Raw genomic sequence first — 16,082 nt, forward strand, 5'->3', positions numbered from 1 at the left:
ATATTAAATAAGCCAGTACCTCATCTGCAGACACCTGTTTCGGGGTGATTGCCCCTGAAATAAGACTAACTCATTAATATTTATTTCATAATTTTGTAAGTAATATTGGCATATGACTAACTAGTGAGATTTCCTCTGAGGACAATCCTGAATTAATATATAAGCCAACAAGGTCCATATACATTGGACATTTTGTGATATCTTTATATATTTATTACTGTGTACAACAAACTCAAAAGGTAAAACTTTTTTGACATGTTTTCCTGGTGGAATAAAAGACCATGAAAGATATTTTTTCAGGCAAGAAAGACCCACATATGTTTCTATATTGTATCTGAGATCAGTTGCATATGTTTGCTTTTTGTCTGCACTTGACTAGATATGCATTGAGCAGTGTATACAATGCATATGAAAATGTTTGCAAGCAATTTTCCCAGAACTATTTATGCTACATACTGTTTGTTATAAATTAATTATGTTATATGTGGAAAACTTTTACCAAAAAATATCATGCTCTTAAGACTAACTACATTAGATGATCAGATCACAAGATATCAATGTTACTATTAGGCCTCATGCACACGACCGTTGTGTGCATCCGTGGCCGTTGTGCCGTTTTCCGTTTTTTTTCGCGGACCCATTGACTTTCAATGGGTCTGTGGAAAAATCGGAAAATGCACCGTTTTGCAGCCGAGACTGTGATCCGTGTATCCTGTCCGTCAAAAAAATATGACCTGTCCTATTTTTTTGACGGACAACGGTTCACGGACCCTTTCAAGTCAATGGGTCCGTGAAAGAACACGGATGCACACAAGATTGGCATCCGTGTCCGTGATCCATGGCCGTAGGTTAGTTTTTATACAGACGGATCCGAAGATCCGTCTGCATAAAAGCTTTTTCATAGTTGAGTTTTCACTTCGTGAAAACTCAGAACCGACAGTATATTCTAACACAGAGGCGTTCCCATGGTGATGGGGACGCTTCAGGTTAGAATATACTAAAAGAACTGTGTACATGACTGCCCCCTGCTGCCTGGCAGGTGCTGCCAGGCAGCAGGGGGCAGTTCCCCCACCCCTGTAGTTAACACATTGGTGGCCAGTGCGGCCGCCCCCCCCTCCCTCCCCTGTAGTTAACTTATTGGTGGCCAGTGGGCCCCCCTCCCTCCCCTGTAGTTAACTCATTGGTGGACAGTGGGCCCCCCTCCCTCCCCTGTAGTTAACTTGTTGGTGGCCAGTGCGGCCGGCCCCCCTCCCTCCCCTGTAGTTAACTCGTTGGTGGCCAGTGGGCCCCCCCCCTCCCTCCCCTGTAGTTAACTCGTTGGTGGCCAGTGGGCCCCCCTCCCTCCCCTGTAGTTAACTCGTTGGTGGCCAGTGGGCCTTCTCCCCTCCCTCCCCCTCCTAATTAAAGTATCCCCCCTATCATTGGTGGCAGCGGCGTGTACTGATCGGAGTCCCAGTTTAATCGCTGGGGCTCCGATCGGTAACCATGGCAACCAGGACGCTACTGCAGTCCCGGTTGCCATGGTTATTTAGCAATTTGTAGAACCATTATACTTACCTGCGAGCTGCGATGTCTGCGTCCGGCCGGGAGCTCCTCCTACTGGTAAGTGACATGACCTTCAAGTAAGACCCACGGACGAAAAAACAGTCACGGATCATGGAAAAACGGAACCCGTTTTTGCGGACCGCAAAAAAATACGGTCGTGTGCATGAGGCCTTAAGCAAACAAAACTGCAGTCCAACGTTGTAAAACAGCAATTAACTGGTGCACGATCCTCACAGACCTGATCTGAAGTCCAAAAATGTTGAACCACAGAAAGTGATGGAGGAAGCACACAGTGTAAATGGTTGATTTATTTACTCATTGCAATGTTTCAGCTCTCACAAGAGCAGTTTTCAAGCAAGTGGACCACACTCATGAGACGGTCTGTATTGTTAAAGGGGTTTTCAGGATAGGTCATTAGTATCTGATCAGTGATCCGCAGCCTTCTCAGAGCTTACCAAGCACAGCACCCTATATTGTATAGCGGCTGTGCTTAGTATCGCAGCTCAGCCCCATTCACTTGAATAGGACTGAGCTGCGCCTAGGTGACTTTACCGTCAAAGCGATTTTACTGGTCTAGGGAAAGCTGCAAGAAGGCCGCATGCTTCACTGGAGCACCGCAGCCTCCTCAAATAACCTAACTTTGTACTTGCGAGAATGAATAACTCCAAAACAGTGCTGTCTACAGAAGGTTGTGCGTGGTGTTGTTGATTACCCCACTGTTGATTACCAGAATAGCCATCTGGTGGAGAGCTATTTTGTATATAAGAAAACATAAAAAATAACATATTTGGGACCCAACCCTCTACCCCACTGCAAAAAATAGGAGATGAAGCATGTACAACATAAAAAAAATCTCAGATTTGCAGTCAGTCCATTCATATCTGGTAGCGCAGGTTTGTGGAGATAAGTACTGTAGCAGGAACAAGATTCTCAGCCCTAATGATCTGCAAATGATGGCAAACTAATGTTGAAGGATAAAAATATCTCTATATGAACACTCTTATCTTCTACAGACAGTCAGGCATGCTGGCAGTTGTAGTTTTGTAAAAGCTGGAGAGCCACAGGTTGGTAACCACTGCATTAGACAGTTGCCTTTTATGTATTTCTCTTTAAATGGAGTTGAAACCAGAAATTTACTTTCAGATGTTCAATGCTTTCCATGTCTGGCCATCATATGTAATCTACTCAACTTAAAAATAAATGTCTTTAGACTCATTAACATAGAGGAATGTGAGCATGTTGAGTTTATAAAATGTACAATGCAAAGTAGGAAATAGTTTCAGATAAAAAGCCCTTTTTAAGTCACTCGTCTGTTCGTCTGTTTCTTATTAAAAAGAAATACTTGTTGGAATATTATAGCTATGCCAAGTAGAATCAAAACAGCAATTATGGTTCTTCCATTACATGTTTCCTGTTCAGTTCAGTGATGTCCTAAGTGCATTGTAGCTGTAATTTTTTATTTTTCATATATTAATGAAAATGACGGCAATAGCTACAAACACTATGAAATACATTCTTAAAGTAAAGACATCTTGGGACATGACATGGATCAGAGGTCCATTTATGTTATGCAGTGCAATACGAAAAGTGCTAAAGCATTGTAATCTACATAGTGTGACAGTGTGAATACCAGGGATCTTGAGGATTAGGGGTTTAAAAACTGATTCTGTAAAAATCTATTTGGGTCCATTACATTTAAAGGGCCTCTGTCAGCAGACTTGTACCTATAAAACTGGCTGACCTGTTGCATGTGCGCTTAACAGCTGAAGACATCTGTGTTGTTCCCATGTTCATATGTGCCCGCATTGCTAAGAAGAAGAAAGTTTCAATATATGCAAATGAGCCTCATGGAGCAACGGGGGAGTTGCTGTTACACCTAGAGGCTCTGCTCTCTCTGCAACTGCTGTGCGCTCTGCACATAGACTGATCACGGCTGGTCCTGACTTCACCTAAAGTCTTGCGCTGTGCTGTGTGCTTTTGTATCTGGTGCAGCTGCAGCCAGATACTATTTATTTTACTCACTTATACAGGAAAGAGGCTCAAGTACAGAAGAGAACTACCGGCAAGCCACTTTCCTGTACTGCGCCTGTGCTGGATACTGAAGCACACAGAGCAGTGCAAGACTTTAGGTGAAGTCAGGGTAAGGCGCAATGACATCCACAATGCCTGGCCCTATCAGAGTGCAGAGCGCGAAGCAGTTGCAGAGAGAGCTGAGCCTCTAGGTAGCAGCTTCTCTGATGATCCTAGAAGCTCATTTGCATATATTTAAACTTTACCATTTTTCTCAGCAATGTGGGCACACATGTACATGGGACCAACACAGATGCCTTCAGCTGCCAAGCGCACATGTAACAGGCCAGCCAGCTTCATAGGTACAAATCTGCCGACAGATGCCCTTCAACACTATGTATGTAGCATTATCACTGAAGCCAATGAATTATTATATGTATAAAGTTTTATATTGTGATCAAAGCACTTTTGTGACCAAGGGAACCAAATCCATGTAACCCATTTAAAGATGCTATCAATGAATGAAAAGTAAAGTAATTATGCATTTGTCATTATTTTCTATTTGAGTAGAGAAATTCTATTTTTCGGTTTGTACATTTTAGAGCTGGGTGGACCTTCGTTTGGTGCAAACACATTAAAGCTGACCAAGAAGCTTATAGATCAGGTTATATCAGTGAGGTGAGTACCACTGTTTTTTATACTTCAACTCTATGGAAAATGATTGCAGATTGTTCATTTATTACACAGACATTTTTGTAGAGATTCTGATAAGCAGCAAAATGCACATACTTTTTTTAAGTCAATATGTATTCCTCAGTCTGATACATTTTTAGTATGCTTCACTTATTTAAAGGGGTTCTCCAGAAATTAAGAAAATTAAAATACTTAAATATTACTTTATTGTAAATATTTTCCCATTATATTTCATTAGTTATATTGGCTTGTTTTTTCTAGGGAGCAAACATTAGGAGAAATAAAATTGCCGCCGTCCTATTAGTACACACAAAACCTGTCCTAATCACAGAGCAGGATGAGTTACTTCTAGTGATGAGCGAGCATGCTCAGCCGAGTACCGGTTCGGCTCGAGCATCGCTATGCTCGGCTCGTGGCAGTACTCGGCCGAATACCACGTCTGCTCGTCGCATTGCTCGAGTCTCCGCCCCGCACGTTTGGCACCTCCTGAAGCATCCAATCAGCGTTCAGGTAAGTAATTCCCTCCAGTGTAATGTCATAGCCATGTTAGCTATAAGCCTTACACTGGTTGGCTGGCCAGAACACGTGGTACTAGTTTATATAGGAGCCGACATCCCGCGCTCGGATCATTCAGCGTCAGGGAGAGCCGACAGTAAGCAGGGACATATAGCGGTTTGCTGAAATTACAACGATTTAACAAGGGTTAAATTCCGCAGTATTAGGGACTGGTGTCTACAGGAAGGGACAGATAGTGCAGGGCTGGAAAATCGCTGTGTTCAGTACCAAAAGCTTTCAAAAGAAAGAAATGTTACATATCAGTGAGATCTACAGTACACCATCAGAAAGTGTGCCTGCTAGTGAGATATACACCACTCCATCATAGAAATTTATTTTTCTGGGGAAATTAACCTAATTTGTGCCACATCTGTGTGCGCGCTCAATCCACAAACGTTATATACAGTATTCCAGCCTAGAATCATTTCTATTTGGGACCAATATTACTAGTTTGGGTCACATCTGTGTCTGCATTTAGGCCGCAACCATATATACAGTAATTCAGCAGAGAATTCTTTCTATTTGGGAAAAAAATCCCTAGTGTGGGTTTCATCTGTGTGTGATTTTAGGCCGCAACCATATATACAATAATTCTGCGTAGATTTATTTCTATTTGGGACAAATTTCACTAGTTTTGGTCACATCTGTGCGTGAATTTTGGCAGCAACCATATATACAGTAATTCAGCAGAGAATTCTTTTTTTTGGGACAAATATCCCTAGTTTCTGTCACAACTGTGCGTGAATTTAGACTACAACCATATATACAGTAATTCAACAGAGAATTATTTCTTTTGGGACAAATTTCACTAGTTTTGGTCACATCTGTGTCTGCATTTAGGTTGCAGCCATATATACAGTAATTCAGCAGATAATTATTTCTGTTCAAAATCTAGTGTCCATAGCGCGTGGCTCTGTTTCAAATACAGTACCACATGTGAAAACAGTGTATTTTTGTGAGAAGTAAAATATTTGTGCCACATCTACTGTGTGTGCATTTCATACATATTACTAACATATACTGTACTTCATCCGCAGACGGTGTATGGTAGTCTGTGACATTATCAGAGCTCCTTCCCCTGTGTAAAGTGTGCGCATCCAAAATACCTGTTTTAATTGATTGGCGCATACACTTACATATCCTACAATACTGTAGGTGTTAGATACTTTTAAGCATATATAACATTTCATATTAAGAAGGCGGCCAGTATGGGACGTGGAAGTGGCCGTAATGCTGATGGTTCACGCAGAGGCTGTGGCCCTGAGCTCAATGAAACAGAGTAAAATAATGTAGATGAGGGCCTCCAGGTGCGCTAACCCTCTATAACAGTGAAGGCGATGGCGAACCTTTTAGAGACTGATTGCCCAAACTGCAACCACAAACACACTTTTTATCGCAAAGTGCCCACATGATCATTTACCCTGAATACTACAGTCCAATATAGTATATCTTCCATGTTCCTTATTATTTAGCTATAGTGGCCTGCCTACAGTCAATGTGCTGCTTGTGCCATTCATGGCGTACCCAACGCTGATGAATGGCAGGAAAACTGTAAGGCATATTAGTGCACCATAGACTTTTTCAAGAGTAAGGGTGTCCACAGAGATGGTTCTGAGTGACGCCCCTGGCACCTGTGCAAGGGTTTCGCTGACCCTATAAAACATTATGAGCGAGGACAGCCTAAAAAGCATGTTGATATGATGGAGGAGGAGGAGAAGGACGAGAAAAGGAAGATTGAACCATATAACCTTTTTGGTGGTGGCAGAGGTGCATGTGAATACAGTGTATTCAGTACTTTACAAACAGCACATTTAAAGTGCCTTGTTGTTCACCTGCTTTCCTCTGGTGGAGTAGAGAAGTCAGGGGCAATCCAGGCCTTGTTCATTTATTTAAGAGTCGACCTGTCAGCATTTTCAGTTGACAGACGGATGCGCTTATCAGTTATTATGCCTCGAGCAACACTATATACCCGCTCTGACAAAACGCTGGCAGCAGGGCAGGCCAGCACCTCTGAGGCATAGAGCGCAAGTTTGTGCCACGTGTCCAGCTTGGACACCCAATAGTTGTAAGGCACAGAGGGATCACCGAGGACACTGACACAGTCTACTATGTACTCCTTCACAATCTTCCACAATGTTTCCCTCCTTATGACACTAGGCCGCGCATCAGGGTGAGGGTGCTGGTGGGGTGTCATGAAACTGTCCCAGGCAGGAGTGTTTTCCTGCCTCTGTTGGAACTGCGGTGTGTCCCCCTCATCTCCCCTCCTGGGTTGGCCAAGGAACTATGTACTCTGCCACCAGCGTTGTCAGCTGTAAATATTTCTGCAATGACATTCTGTTCTGTTATTATTATAGTTTTTTGTTTGTATTATAGTTGGTATTATAATAGTTATTATGGTTTATGGTTGTAAAATATGTTATGGTTATTTGGTTATTTATAAGTTCTTAAAAAGTTCATGCCATTGGTTTAACTCCACTCTTGTTTCTTAGGTTTTTAGTTATATTAGTGTATAAGTTTGGGATAAGTTTGTTGTGCATGGTACATATATGCTGTATTATTGCCATGTGTGTGAGCTTGCCGAGCTACAAAGCTGCCAACAACTTATGGCCATTATCAGTCACAGCCAACCTGGTCCCTTATACCCTGCCCCAGCTCTGCAGCGGTGTGCTTTTTGTCACCCAAGCATATTAATTTCAGCAAGGCCTGTTGCTGCTTCACCATGAGAATTCAGAGTTTGCAGTGGAGGATGAGGTGGAGGCGGAGGAGAAGAAGGGGGGATTGCTGCCACTAATGTAGGTGGTGTCAGAAATCCTGATGGCAGTAGTGCCCTTTCAATCCTTGGCATCAGTGGTACCTGTGCCATCCCAGGGTCCGACTAGCTAACGGCCTACACAAGGTTCACCCAGTGTGCCGTAACGGAAATGTAGCGTCCCTGGCCAAAAGCACTTGTCCATGTGTCCGTCGTTAAGTGGACCTTCCCAATAACTGCGTTTATCAGGGCACGGGTGATGTTACGGGACACACACACAATTGCTGGTGTAATGCGGGGATGACGCACAGTGAAAAATAGCAGCGGCTGGGGACTGAGTAAAGAAGGACGGCCGCCGCCATGAGACTGAGGAAAGCTTCCACAGGCCTAGATGGTAACATTTCCATGCCTAAAGATTTTGAAAGGTGCGCATTTAGTGCTATAGCCTGTGGGTTGGTGGCGGGGTATTGGCGCTCACGATCAAAGGCCTGAGGACATCTGTACGCTGTGCTTGGACACAGAAATGGGTGTGCTAGCAGATGTGCTTGCGAAGGCCCAGCTGCAGGGCGGGAGTCATCCAGGCCTGTCTAGGACAGATGATTGGCCAGCACGTAACACAGGTGAGGAAGAGGAGGCAGTGGTGTGACCCACAGACACTGATTGTGGACCCAGGGGTTCGGCCCACCGATTAGGGTGCTGTGATGCCATGTGGCGGATCATGCTGGTGGGGTTGAGGTTGCTACTGTTCCCACCCCTACTCATTTAGCGGCCAGTGTACAGTCTTCCCCCATTATGTTCCCATGTTTGAGTGTTTATTGTTATGTTTTTCGTTAGTTTATTAATAGGATGTAAAATATGTTATGGTTATTGTTATTTATGAAATATTGAGTTCTTATTTAGGTATAGCACAGTTACAGTTAGCAAATTACAATTCTTTTATCGTCCCTACTTTCCTTAATAAAGCCCCAGACTGCGGAACACCTACTCCTTGTCAAGGGAGATTTGCACAAGGGGGAACAGTTGCGGGCCTGTTTATTGTGGCCCGCCTTCTCCCTTTTGCCACCACACAGCCTCTTCCAGCCTGTTGCAGTGCTGTGGATCCCTCCCCCTCTGTCCTGCTGTCCTCGCTTGGCTTTCCACTTTCCCAGGTTGGGTCAGTGATGTCATCGTCCCCCATCTCCAAATCCAGTTCCTCACTCTAGTCATCCTCCTGACTTGTGTTGACCTAACAAGACCCCACTTATTGACAACTGTGTTTCATCCCCATCATCCACCAAGTGAAACACTAATTGCCACCCCCACCCCCACCCCACCCCCCATCATTTTCTTCTGACTTTGGAGGCTTAAGAGTTTTGGGATCAGTGCATAAGATATCCTCATGTCCCTCTTCAGGGAGGGTCAGCTCATCTGCAAGCCCTCTCCTACAATTTTTTTGGGGGTCAGCTGACATGGTATATTATTTTCTATGTTTCAGACTTGGAAGGAAACATAATTTGGTTTCCTTCAGTGGTGAATCTTTCACGCATGTGTTTTTTTTTTTACAAGATTCTGGTTTTTATATAGTGGCACAGGGGTAAATATTTCAATGTTTTTTAAAAAAAAAAGTCAGGCTTGACTCCATTTTCTCCTCTCTCCTTTGCAGATGCCTTTTCAGGAGATATTAGACCCTTTCGCATTTGGAGCCTGGAGGAATTACAATTGTATTCCTTTTTTTCATTGTATGTGCCACTTTCCCTAGATCTTTCTTTGGGGTAGACAATAGAATTCCAAGATAGTCAGATAGCAGCTTTTAATTGTGGTACAGTTCTATAATGTAAAGAGGCAACAAATGCTGACCGCCATTCCCTGCGCTAACTCTGCTATGTGACTTCTCTGGAACCCAAAGGAACATTACGAATATAAATTGGTAATTCTTTCTTGGTAGCCTGTGCTGACCGCCACTCCCTGCGCTAACTCTGCTATGTGACGTTCTCTGGAACCCAAAGGATCATTACAAATAGAAATTGGTCATTCTTTCTTGGTAGCCTGTGCTGACCACCATTCCCTGCGCTAACTTTGCTATGTGACGTTCTCTAAAACCTAAAGGAACATTACGATTAGAAATTGGTCATTCTTTCTTGGTAGCCTGTGCTGACCGGGTCAATTAACCTTTTAGGTGGTCAGATCAGCAGGCCCTTGCTACTAATGTTTTTGAGGGTCACCAGCAGGCCATCAATGATCATTTTTAAAGGGTTTGTATGATGCCCTCCTTTATGTGTAATAAAGGGTGCATTGTAGTGCCAGTTCCTTGTAATTTTTGGCAGCCCTTTCACTTAGTGAATCAGAATTAGCTTTATTCGCCAAACACGACACAGTCGATCGTGCTCGGAATTGGGTTAGGCACAGGTACAGGCATAGTACTAGGGGGTGGAAGGGGGGGGGGTTATGCAATGGGCACATCAGGGGCGAGGGATTATGGGCGGGAGATGGGGCGTGATGAGTTCAGCAGTCTGACGGCCGTTAGGAAGAAAGTGTTCAGCCTCCTCGATGTCCTTGCAGGGATGGCCTGATACCTGCGGCCAGACTTTAGACGTCTGAAGAGATGATGGCCCGGATGGGAGTGGTCATTGAATATTTTCAGAGCCCTGGACCGCAGTCTGTTGGAGAAGATAGAGTCAAGGGGTGGTAGTGGCAGTCGAGTAATTCTCTCCGCCGAGCTGATTACCCTTTGTAGTTTGCGCTTGTCACTGGCTGATGACCACACCAGAAGGGACAAGAACAATACCGACTCGATGGTACAGGAGTAGAAGGACTTCAGTAGGTCCTGAGCCATGCCGAACTTCCTCAGTTGTCGAAGGAAATAGAGCCGCTGGTGAGCCTTCTTTATGATGGACGAGATGTTGGGACGCCAGGATAGGTCCCCAGAGATTGTCGTGCCTAGGAGGTGGGGACTGGATACCCTTGCGACTATAGATCCGTCAATATAGGTCGGGGGGGGGGGGGGGACTACCCTTCCCTTCCTGAAGTCGACGACCAGCTCGACCGTCTTTGTGGCGTTTAGGACCAGATTGTGCGCGCCGCACCAGTTGCTGACCCTGTCGATTTCCTTACGGTAGGCCTGCTCATCGCTGTCGCTAATCAGGCCCACGAGTGTGGTGTCATCTGCGAACTTGATGACTTTAACTGAGGCCTCCTCCAATCTGCACTCGTTCGTGTACAGAGAGAACAGGAACAGAGATAGTACACATCCCTGAGGGGCGCCAGTGTTGGTGACCCTCGGTTTGGAGGTCAGATTGCCTAATCTGACGACCTGGGACCTGTTAGTGAGAAAGTCCATGATCCAATGTCGTAGTGTTGGGTGGACATCAAGCACCGTAAGGTTCCTCTGCAGGATGCTGGGGGAGATGGTATTAAAAGCCGAGCTGAAGTCTGGAAGGAGGATTCTCGCGTATGTGTTGGGTTTGTCGAAGTGTTCAGTGACGTATTCTAGGCACATGTTAATCGCATCGTCAGTGGATCTGTTTGCCCTGTAGGCGAATTGCAGAGGGTCCAGCCGGTCCAGAGTGGCGGTCTTCAGGATGGAGAGGACCACCTTCTCTAGGGTCTTCATGACCACCAAAGTCAGAGCCACGGGCCGGAAGTTCTTTAGATCAGAAACGCCCTGCTTCTTCGGCACAGGGATGATAGTTGAGATCTTAAAGCAGGCAGGGACATGTCCCTCCTTAAGGGATCTGTCAAAGATTGGGGTGAGGGCCGCGGCCAGTTGGACTGAGCAATATTTCATCACGCAGGAGTGACACCATCGGGACCAGGGGCTTTTCTCGCATTTAGCTTGGACAGCAGGGTGCGAACTGTAGTCACATTCACTGTAGGTGGATCAGCAAAGTCAGCGAGCGGGCCAGATAATGTGGCAGTCGGGACTGGGGTGCCCACTCTGGGGGGCATTGTCCGAGTTACATCACCCTCGAATCTGAGGTCTCGAATCTGCAGTAGAACCTGCCCAGCTCCTCTGCCAGCGCTTGACGAGGGGTGGTGAGCGCCGGGGGGGTTTGTAGTTGGTCGCGGACCTAAGGCCCTTCCAGACCGCTCTCCGGTCGTTTGAGCGCAAAGAATGGTGGATGCGTTCCGCTGACCTCAGACCTTTCCTCCTTAGTCTGACGAGAACACCGGCACAGCGACCTCTAGGCCGTCTGTAAGCATGGGCTGTCGGCGTGGCTTCGGAGATCATTGCTGCATGGCTCCACACCTCGTCGAACAGCAGCTTGCCTTCCAGGAGGGAGGTGCCGCCCGTCTCCCAGCGGGTGAGATCCGATCTGGAGAGGGTGGGGGCCTTAAGGGCAACGCTGGGAGCAACCATTGCAATTCTTCCTGGAGACACCGTTGTACCCTGATGAGGAGCTTGGCCGGAGGGGGAGGGTTAACTTATATGCAGGCACGGAGGAGCCGCAGCAGCTTGGAAGTCAGGGAGACGCAGGAGATCGGCGCAAACGCTGGCCTGGGAGGGGGGGGAGCTGGGAAGTCAGGGGAGCTTTGAAGTCGGGGGGGGGGGGGGGGGGAGACACAGGAGACCAGCGCAACGCTAGCCTGAGGGGGGGGGCTGAGGTAGGTGGCTGTAAAGCCGCAGGACAGCCATCATCAATGCCATCTTGGATACAATATAGCCTAGTGCATAGGCTTTATGAGTGTAGGAGTTCCACTACCTGAACAATTGTAGCACCATGTGAATGAGGCCCTCCTTTATGTAATATACAGGCTGTATCTCTTCTTCCTTGTAATTTTTGGCAGCACTTACACTGTATATACAATTGAATCTACAGGAAAAAAAAAATCCTAACAATTTTTCCTCTAAAAAGGCGCTTTTTTTGTGGGGGCGGGGTTTTGTCCATTTTTTTCTCAGTCTGTTAAAGTGGCATACAACTTGGACAACATGGTTCCCAGCAGCGACATTGGTGTCCAAGATGCATCCAGACATGGTCCCCCTGCTGTTCCTGATCGATTTCAGAGGTGTTTCCATCACTTTCAGACCTTTTCCTATGGTCCAGGCACCCTCCCCTCATCCGAGCAGGGGATGCCTGGTTGTCTCCCATTGACTTCCATAATACTCGGGTGCTCGGCCGAGCGATATCGCGATGTGTGCGGACCGAACACCCGAACACTTCGGTGCTCGCTCATCACTAGTTACTTCACAACAATGAGGTAAATAGCTGCCTCATCCTCCTCTCTTATTTGTCAGGGATTATGATCCTGAATACAGATCTTTGGCTGAATCTCTGTAGGAATGAAGTTTATGAGGAGATATGAAGTACAGAAAGGATGGATAGGACAGACTGTGGTAATATGGCGCTGTGGTAATGGAGACTGCATACATGGTGCTGCCCATTAGCCACATCCCCACCTCCTCTTTATACTTAGTGTCTCCTCATGAACTCCATTCCTACAGAGATTCAGCTGAAGATCTTATCAGCTGTATTCAGGATCATAATCCCTAACAAGCAGAGCAGAGTGGAGGATGAGACAGCTCTTTGGCTCAGTGTTGTAACATGGCTTTCTGTGTGATTAGGACAGGTTTTGTGTGTACTTATAGGATGGCGGCCATTTTATTTCTCCTAATGATTGCTCCCAAGATAAAACAACCCATTATAACAAATGAAAGGTATTTGGGAATATATTTATAATAAAGTAATATTTGAGTATTTTGATTTTCGTAATTCTCGGAGAACCCCTTTAATACAACCTTTTGGAAACTACGAATTTGCTACATCTATGGCTTAAAATAACAGTTACCACACAACTTCAAAATCCCTCGTTGACAGTTAACTTGCTTGTGGCAACAATCCTGCTGTACAGTCTATGAAAGATAAACTACTGTCACGGCTGAGGATGGGGGAAATCCTCAGCCGTGTGAAGCCCGGTGATGTTACGGCTGCTTGGCCATGAAGACAGGATTAGGGAGCAGGTCACCTCCTAAACGCATCCCTAACCTGACCCTGGCTCCTAGCTACATGAGCCAACCTTGATGGTAGGAGGGCCCATGCTCCGGAACCTAAAAGTCCCTGCTAGCCCTCAAGATGACCCTCACCTAGGAGCTGAGTAAGACAAGCCCACTCCTCCTAGACACGGAGGAGCAGGAGTCTCAACGGCCAAGCTGCAGGAAAAGGGGAAACATAAACAGCTCTATGGATATGGCAGGTGAACAAAGAGTTCCACCTACCTGCCACAGCCTTGCTGACTGGATCCCTGTGTTAGCAGGGTGCAGATCACAAACGCATCCCCACACAGGGACCCAGATCCATAGCTGCACAAAATCACATATAAAACATCACACGGACATCACACATAACTAGAAATAACTTAAAGCGACATTATGGTTATGACCACAGGGGTGGCTCTTACTGGCAGGTAATAAAGACATGAGGCTGCTCTCAGCTAAGCATGGCTGAAGCAACCTGCAGGCCTGCAAAAGCAGTGAGGCTTTATAGGCCAAGAAGCCACACCCCACAGTCGGACACACCCAGTGCACACACACACACTAGGAAGGAGATTAACCCTTCCAACACCAGGGAAGGGAAAACACCACTTAAAGGAGACGTGCACACAATAACATAAAAAGGAAGTGCACACATACACACATAACTCAAAACCGCATGCACAACGTAGCGAGCTGCAATGGCACAGCTCAGCCTGCTACGCTGCCACATACACACTGTTGCCAGCGGCAACCACAGGTGAGGCAAATACCACAGCCCTCACCTGTGATTGAACACCAAAGAAAACCGCTGACAACCGCATGCGGTTCAGGAGTCACGGTCATAGCCATGGCCGTGACAACTACAAGCTGACTTGAACACTCTGAGTGATTGGGCATCAACTTGTAAATGTAAAGTTCTGCATCTTGGTAGTAATAATCTCTGTGCTTCATATGTCCTAGAGGATGTAACACTGGGAGAATCACATATAGAGAAGGATTTGGGTGTCCTTGTGGATGGTAGATTAAATTACAGCATACAATGTCAATCAGCTGCTTCTAAGGCCACCAGGATATTGTTATGCTTTAAACGAGGCATGGACTCATGGGGCAGGGATGTAATATTACCACTTTACAAAGCGCTGGTGCGGCCTCATCTGGAATACGCAGTCCAGTTCTGGGCACCAGTCCATAGAAAGGATGCACTGCAGCTGGTAAAAGTACAGAGGAGAGCGACTGAAATTATAAGGGGCATGGAGGGTCTTAGTTGTGAAGAAAGATTAAAAAAATTGAATTTATTTAGTCTTGAGAAGAGACGTCTAAGGGGGACATGATTAACCTATACAAATATATAAATGGGCCATACAAAAAATATGGTGAAAAGCTGTTCCATGTAAAATGCGCTCAAAAGACAAGAGGGCACTGCCTCTGACTGGAGAAGAAAAAGTTCAGTCTCCGGAAGCATCAAAACTTCTTTACTGTAAGAACTGAAGCTGTGGAATAGACTTCCTCAGGACGAGGTCACAGCAGGAACAGTGGACAGTTTCACAAAGGGTTTAGACAAATTCTTAAAAGTAAAAATCATTAATGCTTATGAATATATATATATATATATAAATAACACATAAATATATATTGCAGCCAGATAAAACAATAGTCCTTAAAAGGACTTTTGGGTCTCTAACCCCTTTCAACAGTAAACCCTGCCTGAAAAAAAAAAAGATTCCTGTCCCGACACTATCTGTCCCTTCTGCTGCAACTCTCCCTAAGACTGAGCCGAACCACGCGTCATCGGGTGCTATATAGCACCCAATGACGCGTGTCGGCCAGCCAATCACTGTAATGCCAGTCACCAACATGGATATGCTATTACAGTGAGTGCCAGTACTTCCCAGCATGTTGATTGGCTGCGTAGCAGCCAACAAACATGCGGGGAGGAGATTCGAGCATCGCGCTCGAGCACACGTGGTGTACGTCACTATTAAGCTCAGTTCCCACTTCACTTCTTCGGTCAGTTACGATTCAAAAACACAGAACATGTGCAGATCTTTTCAGGATACCTTATCTGAGAATAGGATTTGCTCCTGATTTTGGCTCACCATACAGTAACTGCTAGAATTAACTGACCAAATAAGGTTATTTGGTCAGTAATTTATCAGTATTTGTAAAGCAAAAACAGGATTAGGTCCAAAACAGAGTTGCTGTGATGGAAATATTTCCATGTCTTCTATGTTTTGGACCGACTCCTGCTTTTGGCTTCTGAATCATGATGAAATCCAGATGCAAAATATTGGCTGTGTGATCGAGGCCTTATGGATGTTCCAAAGACAGGATGCGTAGTTTTTTTCAATTTTTGGTTCTTCTGACAGATCAGAAGGGTAAAATAAAGGGTAATGTCAACAAGGCCAAACAGGGACACAAGTGGCCCCAGAACAGAGTGGTGAGGGTGGAATCCGCATAAGGAGTCGACATAGTGAACCAGTCACAGAGTGGTGAGGGTGGCAACAGCATGAGGAGTCAACATAGTGGCCGGTGAGGGTGGCAACTGCAAGAAGAGTCAACATAGTGGCCCAGTCACAGAGTGGG

General features: G+C 45.7%; 1 protein-coding gene across 4 annotated transcripts in view; it reads left to right on the forward strand.

Moving 5' to 3' along the window:
• The window catches only part of LOC121004016 (L-threonine ammonia-lyase-like), a 181,918-nt gene that overhangs the window by 81,137 nt on the left and 84,699 nt on the right, over positions 1-16,082 (forward strand). For all 4 annotated transcript variants that reach the window (XM_040436039.1, XM_040436042.1, XM_040436038.1 and 1 more), the window contains one exon: positions 4,158-4,233. In XM_040436039.1, the coding sequence (XP_040291973.1) occupies positions 4,158-4,233 (76 nt within the window). The remainder of the gene's footprint in view (positions 1-4,157; positions 4,234-16,082) is intronic.

The sequence above is a fragment of the Bufo bufo genome, chromosome 6, assembly GCF_905171765.1.
Source record: "Bufo bufo chromosome 6, aBufBuf1.1, whole genome shotgun sequence".
Taxonomy (NCBI): domain Eukaryota; kingdom Metazoa; phylum Chordata; class Amphibia; order Anura; family Bufonidae; genus Bufo; species Bufo bufo.